This window comes from Meles meles, chromosome X (genome assembly GCF_922984935.1).
Source record: "Meles meles chromosome X, mMelMel3.1 paternal haplotype, whole genome shotgun sequence".
In the NCBI taxonomy this organism is placed as follows: domain Eukaryota; kingdom Metazoa; phylum Chordata; class Mammalia; order Carnivora; family Mustelidae; genus Meles; species Meles meles.
Window position 1 is genome coordinate 94,187,806 of NC_060087.1, and position 20,605 is coordinate 94,208,410.

Here is a 20,605-nt window from a genome sequence, read left to right on the forward strand (position 1 = left end):
TTTTAGCCGCAACTTAAAAATGAGAAAATGAACAGCTTAACGTACCCAAGCCTGGGGGAATACTGAGAGCCCAAAAGGGAGCCCAGTATGGTCCCTGGCAGCCTTTGGGGATCTTTCCGTATAGTAGGAGGGACCGAGACACACAGAACTCGTAGTCCAATGGGTGCCTGGGGGCACTGTGACCCAGTATCTGGGGAAGTGAAGGAGAAGTCACAAGTGAAGATGTTGGAGCTGGATCCAGAGGGATGGAAGGTTTTTCCAGGAGGAGCAGTGGAGGGCGGGGCAAAACATCCCAGGCAGAGGGAACAGTATCTGTGCGAATATTCGTGTTCCAGAGGGCGGGACAACTGGTGTGGGGTGCGCAGTTGGCAGCAGTGGCAGTGAGTGCGAAAGGGGGCTGGGATCAGCTTAATCCATGGCCTGTTGTCTAAGCTGAGAGTTTTGCATTTGGTTCTGTGAGCCATAGGGAGCCATCAGAAGTTTTTAGTAAGGCAGAGGAGTGACAGCCCAGGAAGACAACCCTTTCAGGAAGGGAGAGAAGCCCAAATCTGGTAGACCCATTGGGAGGTCGTCTCAAGGATTCTGGGAAGAGGTGGCAAGTGCTCAGGACCAGGACCGCGGCAGTGAGAACAGAGAAGAGGGGCCATTCCAGGGACGTGTCCACACGGAGAAACCACAGGCTGGGTGTCATGGAAGGCCAAGGAGACAGAGACGGTGGCAAAGCCCCTGAGGTGGTGGCTTGGGTCTGTGGTGAGATTGTTAACCAAGACAGGGAACACAGACCATCGGTTGGCAGAATGATGAGTGGAGGCGGGTGACGAGTTTGGCAGGGACACAGATGCCAGCGGGACCTGCGCACAGACATGTCCTGCAGGAAGCGGGTGGGAGATGAAGGCAGAGAAGCCACCACGGTCCAAGAGGCATTGGTTGGCGCCATAGGACCAGACGGAGTGTCTCTTCTCCCATTTACTCCTCCAGGGCAAGGGCTGGGGACAGAGCCAGGTGAACCTTTGGTGGGGGACACCAGCCCGGTGTCCCCCACCAAGAGGGGCTTTTCTTTCCAGCTCCTTCCAGAAACCTCCTCCTTTCCTGTCAGGAACAGTGGCTATTTTCCAGGGAAAAGGGAGGTGATCCGTGTACAGAACCCATTTCCACATAGGGGCCATGAGCCGAGGAAAGGACAGTCATTTCAGTTTTTGAATTCTTGAGAGGGGTGGGTAGGGGGTGGGGAGCTTTGGGGACACCTGGGCATTTGGGACAGAACAAACAGATTCCATAGCTGTCCAATGACCTCGGGAAGATTCAGTGCAAACAACTGAGTCGTCAGCACTAAGGAGCCGGGAGGACATTCACGAGGCCTTCTTAAAGATCCAGGCTGCTCGAACCACAGCCGGTCTCCTAGGAGTCCTAAAACTTTAATTAGATCTGGTAGGCCCCATAACCAAATCCCATAATCCTGCAAATCTAGAACAACAAGTTAGGCATGAGAGTTTTAGTCACACTCCGAATTTGTAGGAGACCCCAAACTACCATCTCCTTTCTGAGCCTCTGCATGACCACTGACCAACTCTTCCCCCAGAACCATGTCTCCAGACTGGCCTTGGCCTCCCCTGAAACCCTGAAGACATCTACAGATCTCTCTGTTGAATCCCCGGGACCACGCCAATAATGGTTGTAAACACTTTACATGCATGAACTCATTTATTCTTCATGAGGATTACAGACCTTGTTTCTGCATATATAGTATTTATAGTAACAATAATAGTGGTTGTTTGCTTGGTTCAAGATGTATGAGATAACTCCTAATTCCACACGAACACCACCACGAGATAGGTGTTATTACTATCTATAGCCCCAGCCAGCTCCAAACACCTCGAGAGAAAGACTCTCTGTCCATTTGGCACCTCGGGGTGATTTAGGTGTGCAGACCCTGCTCGGGGGTACTTGTGATGCAGCAAGAGAAGGTCCGGGACTCAGAAGGCAGTTACGTGTTCTCCCGGAGAGAGTGCTATAGGCTGGGAAGAGTTCTAGGCATCTGAGTCCTGTGACTTTGGCCTCCCTGCCTCCTGCCCCCTTCCACAAGAGGGAGCATACTCTTTCTTCAGGTGTGGTCCATGGGGAGCTTTTAAAATCTGTCCATTCCAGAGATGAGCCCCAGACCCAGAGACTCTGTATCTCTATGGAGATAATAGCTTTATCTTCGAGAGGATGGAGGTCTGCCTTCTGCTCCTAGAGGTGCCACAAGCATGCCTCGGGGTCTGTCCTCCCCTTCTTCACCCCTACCCCCATCCCCAGCCAAGCGGAGAAGCTGGGAGGACTAGAATGCAGAGAGCACGCTGAGGGCATGCTTGCACAGAAAGCAAAGCTCTTTCTGCCACCACACCCCTTGCAAACGAGTGGATTCTGTATCCTCGGGAGAGGGTGGGGAGGGAGAAGAGAGAGAGCAAGTGAAGGAAAGCTTCTTGAAGCTGGAGCACCCTGGAGCCCAGACGAGGGAGTGTCCCGAGGGGGGGGGGAGGGTTGGTGTGGGGAGAGAGAAGGGAGGGTCGGAGAAGTGGTGGAGGGCTCCGTATTTCTCCATGCTCCAGCTTCACTGAGCTTCCCGGGAACCAGACAGAGTTTTAGGTGGGACCTTTTCCTTTTTGTTAGTGGTTTGGGACCTGCAGCTTTCCGGACCCCGTCCTCCCAGAAAGGAGTCTCTTGCACCGCTAAGGAGTGGGTAACAGTGCTCAGATGGTGTGGCTAGGGGAAGGGTTTCATGAATGCTTGGCAGAGATGCCATCTAATTAGCTGGGGAATGGAGTAGAGGCAGAACTGGTGGAGGAAAGGCTTGGGGACACTAGTACCTTGTGGGACTTGGAGGAAAAGGAGCAGAGGGGTTCTTTAAGGAAATGGCGAGCCTTCCAGAAAATCTAGCCGTGTTAGACCTGCTTTTCGCAAGACCATCTTCTGTTCTATCCATTCTCAGATGATGGTGCATACCGTAGAGAGCCGGAGATGTTAGCCACTGGTGGTTTTTGTTAAGTACTTGCTCTGTACCAGGCACTGTGCTGGGCTCTATTGGCATCAGCTCATTTGAGCACTCTCTGCTAGATCCTGTTACTATTGTGCCCATTTTACAGACAAGGCTCAGACAGGTTACATGACTTGGCCCAGGCCACACAGCTAGCAAGTGGCAGATCCAGGACTTAAAACCAGTCAGTTTTACTCCAAAACCCTGTCCACTAAGCCCTAGGAAGGATGTGGGAAGAGGGGAATGCCTTACAGCTTTTGGTGAACAAGGTGGGTCACTGTTATCCATCGTGAATCCCCAGAGGAATGAATTTAGCCCTGGTCCCAGGGGAAAGAAAGGGTGGGAACAGAGTCTGAAAGCCTAAGTCCCTGTGTGCTCCCCTCCATAGGGCTGCCATCCTGGGCTGGAGAAGTGCCAAGTTTGAGGGGCAGCCATCTAGATGGGTATGCAATCTGTTTGATTCTTTGTGCTGAGGTCTTTTCACCATTTAGAGGGCCCTAGTTCAGTGGCTCAGTATGTGGGATACTCCCTCCTCCCTGTACCCCAGTTTCATGAAGTGGGTTTTTGTCTTATCACCCAAGTCCTGAGTCTCTGCCTCTGTCAATTGCCTTGTACTCCACTGTAGCGAGAATAGAACTTTCATTTTTGTTTGTTTGTTTGTTTCTGTTTTCCTTCTAGATGAGCTTCTTGGTACTTTTGGCCTTGGCCAGGGTCCTGTTTTTAGATCCCTGTGCTGGGACTCATCTTTGTACCTACAGTGATCTCCTGTTCCTCATCTCTCTTCTTCCTTCTATCCAAAGCTGCTGTCAGGATGGGATGCATCCAGGTGAAGCTTAACAGGTTGAGCCTCCCCAAGAGGTTGGCATTTTAACTGATGCCAAAGCCCTGAGTCAAAGGAATTATGTACTTAGGAAATTTCAAGCCCTTGGGAGTAGATGGGGAGAGATTTGGAAGGGCAAGGGAACTTTCTTAATACTCCTGGAATGCCATAAGGCAGACATAAAATTCAGGTTACTGCCAAGCCAGAGCCTGGATTATTTTGGTTAAAATCAGAATCCATCACATAGGGCGAACTCCTCCCCCCTCCGCACTCAAGGCTTTGACAAAAGTCTCCCAGACCATTAACTTCCATGATCCAAGCATCTTTTTCTCAGAGCTCCTTGGAAGGAGGAAGGCAGAGAAACTTCCTGAGTTACTAAAAACCACACAAACAGGCAGCAATCAAAGCAAATACAAATTCCTCCTGAGGCCAGTTCACTTTTAGAGCCTGAGAACTCATTCAGTCTCCACCAGACACAAGGTGAATTTCCCGTTTTAATTCCTCCAGTGCCAAAATTAACGGTCTGAGAAATTGAAGGTAGCCAGTCTTGGTCTAATGAACATCTTATGCTTTTAAGTATCTTATGCTAAACACAGTGTTCCTTCGATGGTGCCATGTGGAAATAACTGGGCAAGATCTCCGGCCTGTTCTGTCCTTCTTCATGGCTGAAGAAGTCATTACAGAAGCCTAGAAGGACACTGTGCCTAGCAAGGTTCATGGCCCATTTTCCAAATGACTTCCTATCAGAGACGCTCCTCACCTTCACCTCCAGATGAATTCTGTACCCAAAGAATGATTGAGTTTTGGCGTTGGCGGGGGGCGGGGGGCGGGCGGGGGGCGGCGGGGGCGGGAATCGGGTAACAGGGCCTGGCTCTGTTATCCTGGGCCATTTTGAGGCAACTTCAGTGATCCCCCCAAAGAGGGGCTGAATGTCCCCCCTGTGGAGCTGCTTCAGGACTGACAGGCTGGTCAGAGACAGTCCAGCCTCTCAGGAAAGTGGTTAATAAATGCATTAGAAATGTTCTTTTCTTGGGGAGCCTGTAGGCGATTTTGGCCTCTTTCCATTAAAATAGGAAGGCAGTAAAAGGGACCATTTCACCGCAGAGCATGGAGCTTCCCTATTGTGGCAGCCTTTCTAACAGTGCTGCACCACACTGCTCCTCCTTTTCACCATGCAAGAGTTTCTAAATTCTCATTTATACCCTTTCACTTACCACATCTTTCACTATTTTAGCAAATTGCTGCATAAAAGATGGAGAAGCCAGCAGGGGCTGTGCCCACACTCGTAGCTGTGGCGGCATTTAAGAAATTCAAATGCCTGGGGTATGCTTCTCACATTAAGTCCAACAAGAGAAATTAGGTGTGTACAACACCTACGAACAGGAGACCCCGAAGGATGGGTGAAGTTTCTGGTATGCCGGGGGCTCGGGAAAGAACAAAGAGGCATTTTCATTCTCCCAACTAAAGAAGCAGTTTGGGCCGGGAGGTGGGGGAGGTTGTCAGGAATTCTTCCAACGCCAGGGGCCTGTCCACACCTGAATCAGATTTGGATGACCTTCCCCAAGGCCCTGCCCCCCCACCCCCTCCCTGAAAGCCAGCATGAGCGGCAGTGAGCCCTGGTACTTACAGGTGCAGAGGATTTTAGGGCAGGAAAATGGAGACCACAGGCTCCTGAATGCCTGCCGAGTCACTTGCATCAGATTAGGAAGTGATGATTGGAAGCAGAAGATGCTTGCAAAATCTTGTCGTTCTCCAACCCCCCTCCAGCCCTTGGCTTTTCAGTCCATACGCACACACTCAGACCACCCCCTAGGACATCTGTCTCTCTAGGCTGCCTGGTGCCTCCGTGCCCCCTTACCGTGAGGGTGCTGGCAGCTACAATGCCTCTTGGAGCCTGTGGCCGGGCCAGGTAGTCAGGCTCCCGGGATTAGGTTGGCAAGAGCTTCTGTCCTCCGCACGATCAGCCTGGAGAAAACGAGAGTGGGAGCGAGCCCGAAAATGGGTCCAGGACTGCGAGCTCCAGGTCCTTAACATGTTCCTGGCGTATTCCGAAAGTGGCATCCACAGCAGAGAAAGTGTCCCAAAATAGCTCAGGCTGCCAATGCCTCGCTGAAACCTGAAAAAGAATCGCTGAATTCAAAGATCTGGGTCGCTGTGGGTGTGTGATCAAAGTGTGGATTTGTTGGGGGGAGGAGGAACTCCAGCCATGAGCTTAGGAGAGGCACGAGGTCACCTGGGGCACGGCCTAGCCTTCTCTTTTCCAACTTGCTTGAGTTGGTGGCAGTGTCAGAAGGCTTGCCTGTGCTGAGGCTGGCAAGAGGGCCCGGGGATGCTGCTTTCATTCCCAGAACTCTGATGCGCTAATAATATAAAATAGCAACGCTCTATTTTCTGCATTTCAAACGAGGGAACTGATAAGTGGGCAAAGGTCTCTTTAAGGTAATGCTTCATAACTGGTAGAATTCCCTTTCCAGTAGATTTTTCATTACCTTCGGCCTTTGGCATAAGTCAATGTCGGCTTCTTAAAAATCAACAGAAAAGAGCAAATAGTAGGGGTTCTGTGACTTTCTTGGGATTTGGGAAATCTCCCATCTCTGGCTTCCTAGCAGGTGGCATCGTCTATACATTGTTGCCAATGGTACTGGGAAGAATAAAGTCCCCACCCCAACAGACTGTCTCATTCCTTTCGTCAGGTCTGTCAAGAATTTTAGGATGATCTATGGACAATAGGGTAGAAAGTTCAGCACCTGTCTTTCTTGGACCTGCCTCACGGGTCGAAGAAGATAAAGCACAGAGGTTAGTGTGTTTAGTACCAGCTCGCCTGACTTTTGCCGTGTGACTTTGGGGAAGTCACTTCTCTTCTCTGGACCCAGTTCCCACCTCTGTAAAATGCAAATAATGACAATCCCCATCCTAACCCTAACGCAACGGTGTATAGTAACGATTAATGCAAAGAGTCTACTCTGGGCCAGGCTTCCCACTCTTGGTAAATGGTGGCATTCTCTGGTTCTTTGGGGGACCCTCCAAGTAGGCACTAGCATCTTGCCTCAACATGCATACTAGACACTGTGGGCTTTATGCTTAAGGGTCGGTATCATTTCTGCCTCCAAGCTGTGGGATTTTTGGCTGGTTGTTTAATGCTTAGTAGCTCCATTTTTCTCATCTGTCAAGTAGGTATACCAACTAATAATGGCATAGGCACATAATACCTTGTCTGAAACCCTTGCAGCTAGGTGTCTTTTAAAGTTCAGGAATTTTGGATTAAGGAAAGTGCTAGGGTACATTTCTATTATATAACACCCCTAGTGGGATCTGGGGCAGTCTCTTGTGCCCAAATACATTAATATTTATAACTGGGATAAGTGAATAGCCTGTCGATTCGGGCCCCATTTTGCCACCAAATAAACTTGCCATAAAATTTCAATTTTTGGAATCCTGTGATTGTTAGAAAGGTGGGCAATCACTGTAGATGAATGAAAGAAACAAACAGGGGTGCCTGGGTGGCTCAGTCCATTAAGCGTCTATCTGCCTTTGGCTCAGCTCATGATCTCATGGTCCTGGGTTCGAGCCACGCATCGGGCTCCTTCTTCATCAGGGAGTCTGCTTCTCCCTCTCCCTCTGCCCCTCTCCCCTCCTGCTCAAGTGCTCTCTCTCTCAAATAGTCTTTTAAAAAAAGAGACAAATATTTACCACTTGCCACGCCCCAGGTATTGTTCTAAGTAGTTTATATGCCTAAACTCATTTAGTTAGACCCATAACCCTGTGAGACGGACATTATTGTTATCATCCCAAGGCTCAAAGAGGTCAAATCATTCGCCCAGGGTCCCAAAGCTGATATGAGGCAGAGCTGGGGTTCTAACCAAGATAGCTGGGTGGGTACCGCTCTTTACAGGAAGTCTCCTGACTTTTCAATGTTGGCAACTAATTACACAATGTTCAGAAACATTGTACGGGTCAAATAAAATTTGCCAGCAGTCTGGATCCTGCCTGGGACCGCCAGTTTGCAAGCTGTGCAATGAAGAAATAGTCACGAATATGCTTTGAGAACTGAAAGACGTCTTCCAGAAACAGACAGTCTCATTTTAGAGTCAGTGTGGTTGTTGTGGTGGCGGTAGCTGTTTTCCCCCTTGCCTGTGGTCTCGTTGTTTTTTGAAGACTGGCATTCCTGGCCTGATGGAGAGGAAAAGTCGGAATTCAAGAGAGACTTCAGGGAACTTGAACGCTTCGTTCCTTTGGCAGGCTGGATAAATGAGAAGCCTAGGTGTACTGGACGGGTTAAGCCTCAGAATTCCTGCCACACCCAAGGGCCCCTTCTAAGGAGTTTCCATCCACAGACCCTAGCTGGGGGAAGTAGCAGTTTCTTATGAATAGGTGGCTATGTTTGGTACCACGTGACCCGGCTTCCCCCTGGCAATAGCCGATTGAGCCAGGAGAGGGCATCTGATCCAAGAGCAGTCACCCTATAGGCTGGCAAGCAGCCTATGAGGGACCTCAGGATGAGAACTTTGCCCGACAAGCACCGTGGTGACGAAGTTTGGGCCAATGAGAGTCTGGGCTCGGGGAGTTTGAATACAAGCCCTAGAAAGAGGCAACAGTTGGCCCCTGGAGCGGAAGCCGAACACAGAGACGCAGGGCCCACGAATAAAGCAGGACCAGGAGAGATTACTGAGCCTCACTTAAGTGCCAGACACTTGACACATGTTTTGTTGTTTAAAACATTCCAAGAGCCTGTGAGGTAGGTGTTGTTACTCTCCCTGCTTTACAGACAAGGAAACTGAGGCAGAGTCATTAAATGCTGGGGTCGAAGCCCAGACTTGTCGGATGGAAAAATCAGGCTGCACGACGCCTCTAAGCCAATGGTTCTTAAACTCTAGGGTGCGTCAGGGAGAATCGCTTGGGTCAAAATGCAGATTCCTTGGCTTCACCTCAGACCTACCGAGTCTGTGGGAAAGTGGAATGCGCCTCTCCCCTTCTGCCCTTCAACTCCCCCACCCTCCAAATCTGCATCTCCATTGTAACAGTCCTCTTTGGGGGCGGCTAACACAGAGGGTCCTAACCACACTTGGAGAGACGCAGTTTGGGAAAGTATGGGAACAAGGTCAAGTATACTGCACTGCCCTCCCCTTCAGGAACAAGGTCAATGCCAACTGACAGGAAAGAGATGAATGCTCAGCAGTTTGTCCAGAGGACCCTATCTGCTCTGCAAGGTATGGAGCTCCCAGCTAACATGTGTTCACTAAGCATTTTCCACGAGGAGTGCAAATTGCAAGAACTTAGTGCATGTGCACCAGAGCACAGGAGAGAAAATGACCAAATACGGAGAGATGGATTGTAAACCACAACATTTAAAATGTAAACCTAACTTCTTAGGCTGCTTGTGGCGGGTCTTTTCAGCCCTCCAATAATTGTGTAGAATTTCCATTCGTGCCCTTATTGACACCATTGATAAAAATGCTGACCTCCTTCTAGGTCGCTGTGCAAAGAACCCCACTCTGGTAATGGTATTGAACTAGTTTTGAATTGATCCACCTTTAGGAACTCTGCTTCGGGAAGACAAGTTATAGTCTGAAAGTGGCTTGGAGAGCCTTCGGTCGGAAACTGGTTTGTGGTCCAAGGGCTTAATGGCATCAGGCACGTATCAGACATGAGGGCTGTGTCGTCCAAGGGGTGGCATAGGTCAGATATATTGGCTAAGACTCGTCTCAGCTGGGCTTGAATCTGTGCTTGGCAGCTTTTATTTCTCTCACGTTTGTTCCTGTGCACACTTTCTTTATCTAACGGTAGTGTCCTCGCTTAGGCTAAGGTCAAACTCTGCTCTTCCTTCTTCTGGCCAGAGAGACTTTCTGTCATATAGGTATCTGATCTTACCTGTGTTGATATTTTAGCTCTGAGTGAGTCCCTAAAGCAGGTCCCTGGAAAATTACCCGCCTTCCAGGAAAATTGCAGCAGCCTTCTGTGCAAAGAGAAAGCCCGAGGACTATGTAGTCCGGGTTTTGTAAAGCGAAATCAATTTTATTTCAAGGACTGTCCTTTATTCTGAGAGCACTGCCTTCTCTTTTGATGTTTAAAGTAAGCCCTTGATAATTTTTTTTTTCTGAAATGATAACTTGGGGTTGTTTGGTTTTCGTTCTTTATGTCTTTCCTTGGAAATAAAAAATAAAAATCCGGCAGCCCACGGTCTCTCCCCCAGTTCTTTGCTTTGCAAGGGCTGAGAGTCTGAGAAGCTGCTGTGGGTATGTCCTATGAGCACTTATGCCCTAAGTGCTTATAAATTACCTGCTCCATAATCTGCAGCAGAATCTCTCCGAGGGCTGACATCAAGCTTACAGCTCTGGAGTTTACAGTATACTGGTCTCTAGTTTCCTTATTTAAGAAAATTGGGACGCTGCCCATTTGCAGTCCTCCGGTATCCCTCCTGTTCTCTCCAATTCCACAGACCCTTCAAGACGGCAGTTCCGTTTGCTCTTCTTATAATTTTCCCTATAGAGTTGGACATGCATATACATGTTGTTTGGGGAATTTGCCGCACATGCAATGAAAGCGTAATTCCCAACTAACAGTCAAATCCTTCTCTTTGGAGCTACCCAGAACACACCTACCCTGTCTTCTATATGACAGCCCTTCACAGACTTGAAGACAGTGTTGTGACTCTCCCGTGAGTTAAGAGCACCAGCTGAGTCAGACAGACCCGAGTGACAAGCACAGCTTCACTCTCTCCGCTGTGAGAGCCAAGGTAAGTTACTTGATTTTATTTTCTCTCTACTTCAGTTCCTTAGCTGATTTATAAAAGGGGGGGTTGAAAAAACCCCACTTCATTGGTTTATGGGGCAAGAAATAATGTAATGTATGCAAAGTGCTTAACACACTGCCTGGCGTGTTGAGTGCTCAGTAAATGCTGGCTATTTCCACCCCCCTCCCACTCCTCTATTTATAAAGAGCCGGATGGGCATTTCAAGTGTCAGGGCTGTTGGGGAGCAAGGCGGGGCGAGGAGGGTTTCTCCCTCCCTAATTTAGACCAGGGAAGGCAAAAGACTCTGAAGTCAACCAGGTATTTCTTAATTCCGAGGTGGTCTATTTTCAGTTATCCGGGAGCCTGTTTGCTGGGGCTGGGGGAGAGCATATTGTTGAGAATCTAGGGAAAGGTTTATTTTCAAGAGCCAGAAAGCTGTTTGTTGACATATTGAACCGTCTCTTGTTTATTCTTATTTCCCCGAGCAGCTAGCCATGCAATCCCCCAAACTCAATTACCTTTTGTGAGGCGGCAGGAGCAAGACACCTCCTAGCTGTATTGATCAGTGCAGACTGGGCAGGACGTGAGGAACCTGAGAGATGCTAAGAAGCAATTTCTGGGATTTTCCTGCCTTAGAAGGCCTCCCCTCTCTGTGTTTGGAGAGACACTGGCATTAATAAAATGCGAGTCCGTGCCCCAAATGGACAGAGCGTGCAGTGAGGGCTGTGGCTCTCTCACTAGTCTCCTTCGAAGGAAGTTGATGATGAACAGTCACCATAGACCAGAACTTAGAATCCTGGAGTGGCCAGTGCCAGAATGGTTTTCCAACTGTAGCTCTTTGCACACACTGGGTTTTGCAAGCAATTGCATGATATGAACTCTGAATGCCATTGCAGCTAGAAAAAGTTTGGAAGGAGACACACCCAACTGTGAACAGACGGAGGAATGGGACTTGAGGGGATAGGGGGTGGGGTAGGATCGGGACTTGCTTTATCTACCTTATATTTATATAGAATTTTAATTTATATTTTATAGAAATCTTATAAAAATCAGCTCACCAGTTCAACGGCTGCTACAGATCTACCACAATTTGTTTAACAATTCAATGTAGTGTGTTCTAACACCAGCATTTGAGGTCATTGCCAAAATTTTATGATCCTAAACAACCGTGCTTTCTAGCTGTGTGACCTTGGGAAAGCTAGTTAACCTCTCTGTGCCTCTGGTTCCTCATCTGGAAATGAAAGTGATGATCATATCAACCTCATAGAGTTGTTATGAGTAACGAACGAGACCCTATACATAAAGGGCTTGGCGCAGGGCCTGGCACAGTAAATGCTTGCTTTCCTGGTGAGGTACATAAGTTGTTGCTGTTGTTGGCTTTCCTGGGAGTATCTTTTGGTTTAGAGGAAAGGGAGGAGCTCTGGGGTCCAACAGAGCTGTGTGCTTGTGGTCATGGCAGTTCCCCCACTGGGGCTCAGTTTTCTTCTTTGTAACATAGGGAATTAATAGGACCGAGCTCACGGGGTCAAATGAGAGGATGTAAAGCCCTCAGCCCAGTTCTTGGCATGTGGGACGAGCTCAATCAAAGTCAGTTGGTGGTATTACTATTACTATTATGATTATTGTCACTCTAAGTCAGCAACTGGTGGGGGTGGGAGGAGGAAGGTGGCAGTGAGTCAAATGCTTGGAGCCTTTCCAGCCACTTGTCTGATTCCAAAGAGAGGAAATGATTTGGGGGTCCTCATCGACCCAGGGCCCCAGTCGGAACTTTGTCATTGACTAGCTCTGGGACCCAGTAGCGATTTCTCTAAGCATCAGCGCCTGCCTCATAGGTGTGCTTAACTTAGCCCGACTGTCTGGGTAGTGTTGGTGGCTAATGGTGAGCATGGGAAGGTTTACAAATTACCTGAATGCCCCCCCCCCCCCGCCACCAACCCTCAGACTCTGTGTCCCTATCTACCTGGGCTACTTGAACTTCGCCTGAAGGTTTTGCCTTGTGGGGGGGCTCAGAGACCAATTCTGCCCTGACTCTGGTGGTTAAAAGGATCATAATTCAGAAAGTTTGAGGGCTCTGGTAAACCTTTCTGCTAGTTCGACCTTGACCTTGTGCGCCAGTTGTGGAAAGCAGGTGGGAGAATGCTTCTGTGAGCAAACCCTCACCTGGTAGGCTCCGGACTGGCGTGCTTTTCGTGCCGACTGACCAGACACTCCAGAGCCTTGGCCGTCAAATTCTAGCCCCGTGGTGGGGACACGGGTTGTCAGATTTCCCTCTGGGTATCTGACACGGGGGCAAATTGGCTTTTTATTATTACTGTGGCAGGCCTTTATTAATAGCACCCACGGCCCATCCTCTCAAACCCTGGTTTCTCTGCACCCCAAACCCTCGGAAGTCTCCTGATCACTGCACTCAGCCTCCAGCCCCAGTTCCCCTTACCTCTCCCCCCACCCCAACATCTCCCCCTCTGCCCACACTTCCACATCGCAGCCTGGCTCCCGAGACTCCTGGGTCTGCTCAGCTGCAGAGGATATGTCTCATTTCTGTCTCATCTCTGGAATTGTGTGAATCCCCTCTTTTCTCTGGGACAGCCAGAGGCGGGCAGAGGGGGCTGGCGCAACTATTGGGGGTGAGGGGGAAGAGGGGTGGAGTTGCATAGGCCAAGTGCTAAAGCGGAGCTTCTGGAGGGCTGTCAAATGAAAGGCGGCCAGAGGCAAATGTCAGAGCCTATATAGAGGCAGGAATCTGGGACCAGAGAGACGGAGCAAGCACTAGCAAGTCAGGAGCAGTGGGGCGGGTGGGCGGGCAGGCTGGCTGGCTGGCGGGCAGGAGGGGGGCGTGGCAGGGGATAGCTAAGGGAGATTGCAGAGAACAGCTGCTGGTACTGGGTCTTACTTTAATGGACTGGCTGGGCATGGGGCATAAGTAAATTGGCCAGACCCAAAGAGCCAGGGGTGCAGAGGACATACTCTCTTCTCCCTAACTGGCAAGGTAAGATCTTTCCGGGTTTTGCCTGGTGGGGAACTGTAGTATGTTCAGGGATTTTTCTGAAGATGGGAAGTGGACATCTATGAATGCTCTTTTGGCTCATCTTTCCCATTGTGCCAATTATTAGGGCAACCAAGGTGCCAGTAGGAGGCTAATATTTTTCTTTCTACACCCCTTTCTGGGGCTGTCCAGGCTGGAGATTGGTGGTGGGGGTGGTGGGTGGTGGGGGTTGTGTTGGTGATGTGACTAAGAGGGAGAAAAGGCAGACAACGTGGCCTATTCTAGCACAGTGAGATAACACATTATGCCATAGTAGGGGGCTCTGGCATTGAACGTACTTGGCAATCTGTGTGACAACAGGCAAGTTATTAAGCTTCTCTGGGCCTTAGTTACCTCGCTGATGAAGACGGAGTGCTGATATCTCTTAGGGACGTTGTGGGGACCAAATGAGATGATGTGTGTAAAGTGCCTAGGGGGGTGCTTGCCAGTCAGCGCATGCTTAGGAAATGTTCACTATTGGTATTTCTGTTGCTAGTATTCTCATTATCATTATGGAGGCACAATGGCACGAGATTGATGACTTTTGTGACATTGTCCCAAATAAGCAAGTGTTCCGTTTGTGGCATGGGCGCGGGGGTGCGTCAACATTGTGTAATGTGCGTGTTGCTTTCCAAGCTATGTGCCAAGAAGCCCCTCCTGGGGCTGCTTATGGGGGCGGACTGGAGGAGGGGTGAAACTTTGGGATTGCCCACCTGTGTGTCATCGGAGAAAGTTGAAATCTGTACATGCTGTAGCCTATTCAAGTGATGTCAGAACGGCAACTTAATGCAGCATTAGGGATGCCAAAGTCTAGACAACATCGAGGAAGCGGTGAGGGGTGATCATAAGGACCATACAGTTTTTACTGTCACCGTGACCCTATTTAGCCCCAAACCCTGGCTAATGTGAGAAAGCTGGAAAGTAGGAGTAATAATACTATCACACAGGGTGAAAGATTCAAATGGGATAACACTTGCAAATCCCTGTACCTTCTAGACAGTATGGAGTTTGTGTGCAGTTGCCTAAGTGTAGTGCCTGGAACACGCTAAGTGAGCAACCCATGGTAGTCATGGTGGTTGCTGCGTTTGTCAGTAATAAAAATGATAATTGACAGGATTTTTGGTTCACAAAATGCTGTGATAGACAGGATTTTCAGCCCATGGATCAGATAAATGCCTTGCTTTTTCCTGAGAGGGACCTTCAGGACCATCAGAGTAGCAAGATGGGGATTAAACCCCTGGGCAGGACTCAATGAACCCTAAGAACTAATGATCAGCCTCGGAGCAAAAATCTTTCTCCTGCAGGTCCCCCAGTGCTTTGGCTGTTGAGTGCTCTGGTGAGAGAGGGAGACTGCACTTCTCACAGTTTCCCACAAGGTGGCGCTGCCGCTTCATTTGTTCTGGGACGCCGAGGCTCCTGGCTGCGGAGCTAGCTGGCATTTATGGCGTTTAGAAATGGAGAGGCTGGGGGCGCCTGGGTGGCTCAGTGGGTTAAAGCCTCTGCCTTTGGCTCAGGTCATGATCCCAGAGTCCTGGGATCGAGCCCAGCATCGAGCCCCATATTGGGCTCTCTACTCCGCGGGGAGCCTGCTTCCTCCTCTCTCTCTGTCTGCCTCTCTGCCTGCCTCTCTGTCTAGTTGTGATTTCTCTCTGTCAAATTAATAAAATATTAAAAAAAAAAAAAGAAATGGAGAGGCTGTGCTGTGCTGGCTCTGGGACTGAGTGGATTGGTTTGAAAAGAATAGGGCTGGAAGAGATCTTTGATCCAGCTTTAAGTCCATTTGCGGTGGCACAGCTCCTTTAACTTGATAGGCCCGTCTCCGGTGCCACGTATCTGGCAACGCGCAGAAAAGCTCCCCGTGGCGAGTCATTGGTCTATCTCCCAATATTTTTGATACTGGCTTTTGACTACCAAACTTGTTTCCTGTTTACAGATTTTCTTGCCATTTGGGCTTCAGCACGACTCCTTGATCTCATCACTTTAGGGACTCTCTCTACACGATCTTGATCTTGTGGCCATGGCCGACATGAAGATACCTTTAAGCTCACTCCGATTCAACAGTATGTTGAGGGAGGAAAATGTCGAGCCCCAGAACAGGGAGACGACCTTCTCTGGACCAATGATAGAGACCAGAGCAGAGGGCCAGATCTTACAGTCTCAAGTAGAGCCTACAGTCTCCACACCAGCACCAGATCCCGGAGGGATGTCTGCACAGTTGATGACATCCCCGGCCTTTGACACCATGTCTGCACCTCTAATGGGAGCATCAAACGCTGGAGCACTGTCCCCACCACTGATGCCAGCCTCGGACTCTGGGGCACTATCCCCATTGCTCATGTCAGCTTCTGATGCGGAAGTGCTGTCCCCCTTGCTCATGCCAGCCTCAGATTCTGGAACACTCTCCCCATTGCTGTCCACTTCAGACTATGGATTAGTGTCCCCGGGGCTGATGACAATTCCCGACTTCGGAACAATGTCCACAGCACTAATGACCACACCACATTCTGCAGAGATATCACCATTGGCGATGCCAGCTTCATCCTCTGGAGTGATGTCTGCACCAATAATGAACACTCCAGCCTCTGAAGCAATGTCCACACCCTTGATGCTGGCCCCAGATTCTGGGGAGATATCTCCACTCCTAATGCCAGATATAAATCCTGGAGTGATGTCCACACAGCAGCCAATGCCAGCTCCAGGCTCTGAAGTAATGTCACCATTGCAAATTACTGACGAAGACACTGAAGCAATGTCTAAAGTCCTAATGACTGCTCTGGCCTCTGGAGAGATATCTTCTCTGTTAATGTCAGGCACAGACTCTGAAGCCTTATCCTCACTGATAATGTCAGCCCTCGCTTCGGAAACAACATCATCCCAGCCAATGAGCACCCAAGACTCTGGGGAAATCTCCACCCAGCTTATGTCTGGCACAGATCCCGGAGTAGGGTCTTCACCGATAATGGCAGCGCCAGGTTCTGGAGCAATGTCTGTACCAGTCCTGGCAGTCCCAGATGCCGGAGAGGTGTCTGGATTGCCTAAGGTAGCTCCAGACACTGAAGCCATGTCCCCACTGCTCATGACAGCCTTAACTTCAGGAGTGATGCCCAGCCAACTGATGTCAGCCCAAGACTCTGGAGTGCTCCCCCCACCTTTAACACAAAATCTAGACTCTCAAATCATGTCTACGCCAGCAATGAGAGCACCAGCCACTGGAGGGATGTCTGCAGGACCAACGAGAGCCTCAGACCCGAGAGCGAGGTCCATACCACGAATGAGAGCTCTAGCCTCTGGCAATATGCCAACACAGCTAAAGACAGTCCCAGACTCTACTGCCATGTCTGCCCCACTGATGACAGCTACAACCTCTGGAGCCATGTCCATGGAGCAAATGTCAACTGAGGCCTCTAGAGTGATGTCCACACAGTTAACCATGGCCAGAACTTCTGGAGCGGTGTCTACAGGCTTAACGAAAGCCACAGCTGGTGGAGCAAAGTCCAAGCCACGAATGAGACCCCCAGCCTCTGCCGCGATGTCCATGCCACTAAGGAGAGCCCCAGCCTCTGCAGCTATGTCCACACAGCCAATGACAGTCCAAGCCTCTGAAACAACGTCCATGCTACAACTGTCTGCCTCAGCCTCTGGACCCACGTCCACACTGCCAATGAGAGCGCCTGTCTCTGGAGCGATGTCTATGCCACAGAGAAGAGCCACAGCCTCAGGACTGACAGCTGTGCCACAAATGAGAGCCTCAGCCTCTGGAGCAATGTCCACCCCGCTGATGACAGCCAAAGCCTCTGGAGCCATGTCTCCACTGCTAATGAGAGACACAGCCTCAGGAGCGATGTCCTTGCCACAAATGAGAGCTACTCATTTAGTGTCCAAGCCACTAACGACATCCAAAGCCTCAGAAGCAATGTATATGCAGCAAATGACAACCACAGCTTCTGGAGACATCTCCACGATGCTAATGAGAGACACCGCTTCTGGAGTTAGGTCCATGAGGCAGATGACAGACACCGCCTCTGCGGGGATGTCCACAACACTAATGAGAGCCCCGGCCTCTGGAGACATGTCCACACCACAAATGACAGCTGCAGCTTCTGGAACTATGGCCATGCCTCTAATGGGAGCCCCAGGCCCTGGAGCGATGCCCACAGCATTAATGAGAGCCACAGCCTCTGGAAAGATGCCCGGTCAGCCAATGAACACCCATGACTCCAGAGGGATGTCCATGTCCTTCATGAGATCCATGACCTCTGGAGGGGTCTCCCCACTGCAGATGCAAACCCAAGCCTCAGAAATGATGTCCACACCCACAATGAGAGCCCCAGCCTCTGGGGTGCTGCCAACACCACTAATGAGAGCCCCAGACCCTGGAGAGATGTCTGCACTGCTCACTCGAGCTTCATCCTCTGGAGAGATGTCCCCACCACTTATGAGACCCCAAGTTTCTGGAGAGATGGCCACATCTCTGAGAGTACCAGCATATGGGGCCATGTCTACTCCACAAATGACAGCTTCAGCCCCTGGAATGATGCCCATGCCACAAATGATGGCTCCAGTCCCTGGAGCCATGTCCACACCCCTGATGAGATCCACAGCCTGTGAAGCGATGTCCATGCCTCAAATGATAGCCACGGCCTCTGGAGGGGTGTCCTTGCCACTGATGAGAAGCCCAGCCTCTGGAGCAATGTCTGCACCGCAAATAATACCCGCAGCTTCCGGAGAGATGTGCACACTATCCATGAGAGCTCCAGCCTCTGGGGTAATGTCGCCGCCACTGGTAAGAGCCCCAGTCTCTGGAATCGTGTCCGTACCACTAAGGAGACCGTCAGCCTCCGAAGCTGTATCTGCAGAGATATTGAGAGGTCCAGCCTCTGGAAAGATGGCCCCTGCACAAATGACAGCCATGGCCTCTGGAGGGATGTCCAAGCCATTAACGAGAGCCACAGCCCCTGGAACCATGCCCATGCCATTGATGTCAGCCATGGCTTCTGGAGACATGTCTGTGCCGCTAATGAAAAGCATGGCCTCTGGGACAGTGTTCACACTCCAAACAAGAGTCACGAGTTCTGGATCTCCGTCCTTGCCACAAACCACATACGCAACTTCCGGAGGGATGCCTGCGCCGCCAGTGAGAGCCTCAGCTTCTGGAACTATGTCCACGCCACTTCTGAGAGCCACAGTGCCTGGAGGGATGTCTGTGCCACCAGTGAGGGGCCCAGTCCCGGGAGCCCTGTCCACGCCCCAGTTGGCAGCCACAGCCTCCGGAATGATGTCCACTCTGGAAATCAAAGCCATGGATTCTGGAGAAACCTCTGCCTCTCACATCAATGTCACAGCGTCTGAATCGAAGTCCATACCCCACACGACTGCCACAACAGCGGAAACAAGGAAACCACCACCACAGGAAGTCCCATCCTTTGGCATGCTGACCCCAGCACTCTGTTACCTCTTAGAAGAGCAGGAGGCAGCCCGGGGCTCATGCTCTGTGGAGGAGGAGATGGAGGTCGACGAGGAGAAGCAAATGAAGGGCTTTTTGAATGACTCTGAGAAAATGGCGTTTCTGGTGTCCCTTCATCTGGGGGCAGCAGAGAGGTGGTCTATCTTGCAGATGGAGGTAGGCAACCCCCTCTCCGATGAAAACAGATCTTTCCTGAGCAGATCACAGGGCTTATATGACTCCCTGTCCGAGATAGACATCCTCAGTGCTGTTCTTTGCCATCCCAAGCAGGGCCAGAAGTCAGTCAGGCAGTACGCCACTGACTTCTTGCTGCTGGCCCGACATTTGTCTTGGTCTGATGCCATTCTACGGACCAGGTTTCTGGAAGGACTCTCAGAAGCTGTTACCACCAAAATGGGCCGGATCTTCCTGAAGGTGGCTGGCAGCCTAAAGGAGCTGATAGACAGGTCCCTGTACACCGAGTGCCAGCTGGCTGAAGAGAAGGATTCCCCGGGCAGCTCTGGCCAGGTTCTGCTGTCAACCTGTAAGCGGAATAATGAGGAGGCAATGGAGAATGAACTGAACTCCTATCAGCAGACTGAGGAGGTAATGACGGGGGAAATACACTCAAGGGCAGTGGTGGGGGGTGATGGGGAATGCACCCTGCTCCTTTGGGTAGAATAAGGAAGAGGCGAGTGGGAGGCATTGAGCTTCTAGCCCATAAGCCCCAACCCAGAGTTTCATCGGTGGCCTGGCTGTGCAGTGATTGGGGGCATATTAACCACTTTAAAGCAACACCCCCACCCAAGTTCCTGGGGGCAGGGAAGGGCTGGGATGGCTAAAGGTCTAAGTCTTATGATTATGAGGGCACCACCTGGGGCCCAACTCTCCAATTATCCCAAGGGAGGCATCATCTTTGGGGGGAGCTGAGTCCTATGTACAGACATATGTGTTGTGGACCCAGGTCACTAGGGAATCAGGCCAGCCTAGTCCTCAGTCACATGTTATGTGCATGTGGTATGTTAGTCAAGTTTCCTGAACTGCTTAGTTACTGACGTTATCCGGGCAGAACGCCCTTAGCATCATAGTAAGTGTGGCTCTTACCTCTGCTGGTTTTTGTCTGTCTGTTTTTCTCACTCCCAGCACCAGCATGTTCCCAAACGCTGTTACTACCTGAAAGAGCATGGAGACCCTCAAGAGGGTCTGCATGACCACCTTCGACAGAGCACAGGCCATCCCAAGGCCCCCACCAACAAGTAATGCTTTCTGGAATCTTCTCCTGTGATGTCTGACTCTGCTGCTAACTTGAGGACTGGTTCCTGGACCCATTCCATTCAGTTACATCATAAACCTTGTGGCCTTCCTCCTTCAGCCTCCCTGCTCCAAGCATAATCCTCCATCCCCTCGTAACTCCCTGATGTCTGACTTGACCTTCTCTTTTATCCCACATGCCTGTGACCTGTCCTGACAATCAGAAGTGTGGACTTCGAGAGTGTTTGGTGTATGAGGTTCTGAACTCCTATTGCTGTCAAGACCAGTCCTAATTCCTGGTCGAGAGAAAAGTCTAGGCAGGATAA

General features: G+C 50.4%; 1 protein-coding gene across 1 annotated transcript; it reads left to right on the forward strand.

Annotated features, from left to right (window-relative positions):
* The first annotated feature begins 15,611 nt into the window (after positions 1 to 15,611).
* Positions 15,612 to 20,288, forward strand: RTL9 (retrotransposon Gag like 9). Its single transcript, XM_045994859.1, has 2 exons — positions 15,612 to 19,634; positions 20,172 to 20,288. Exons 1-2 carry the CDS (start codon positions 15,612 to 15,614, stop codon positions 20,286 to 20,288), a joined length of 4,140 nt encoding a protein of 1,379 aa, XP_045850815.1.
* The last annotated feature ends 317 nt before the right edge of the window (positions 20,289 to 20,605 follow it).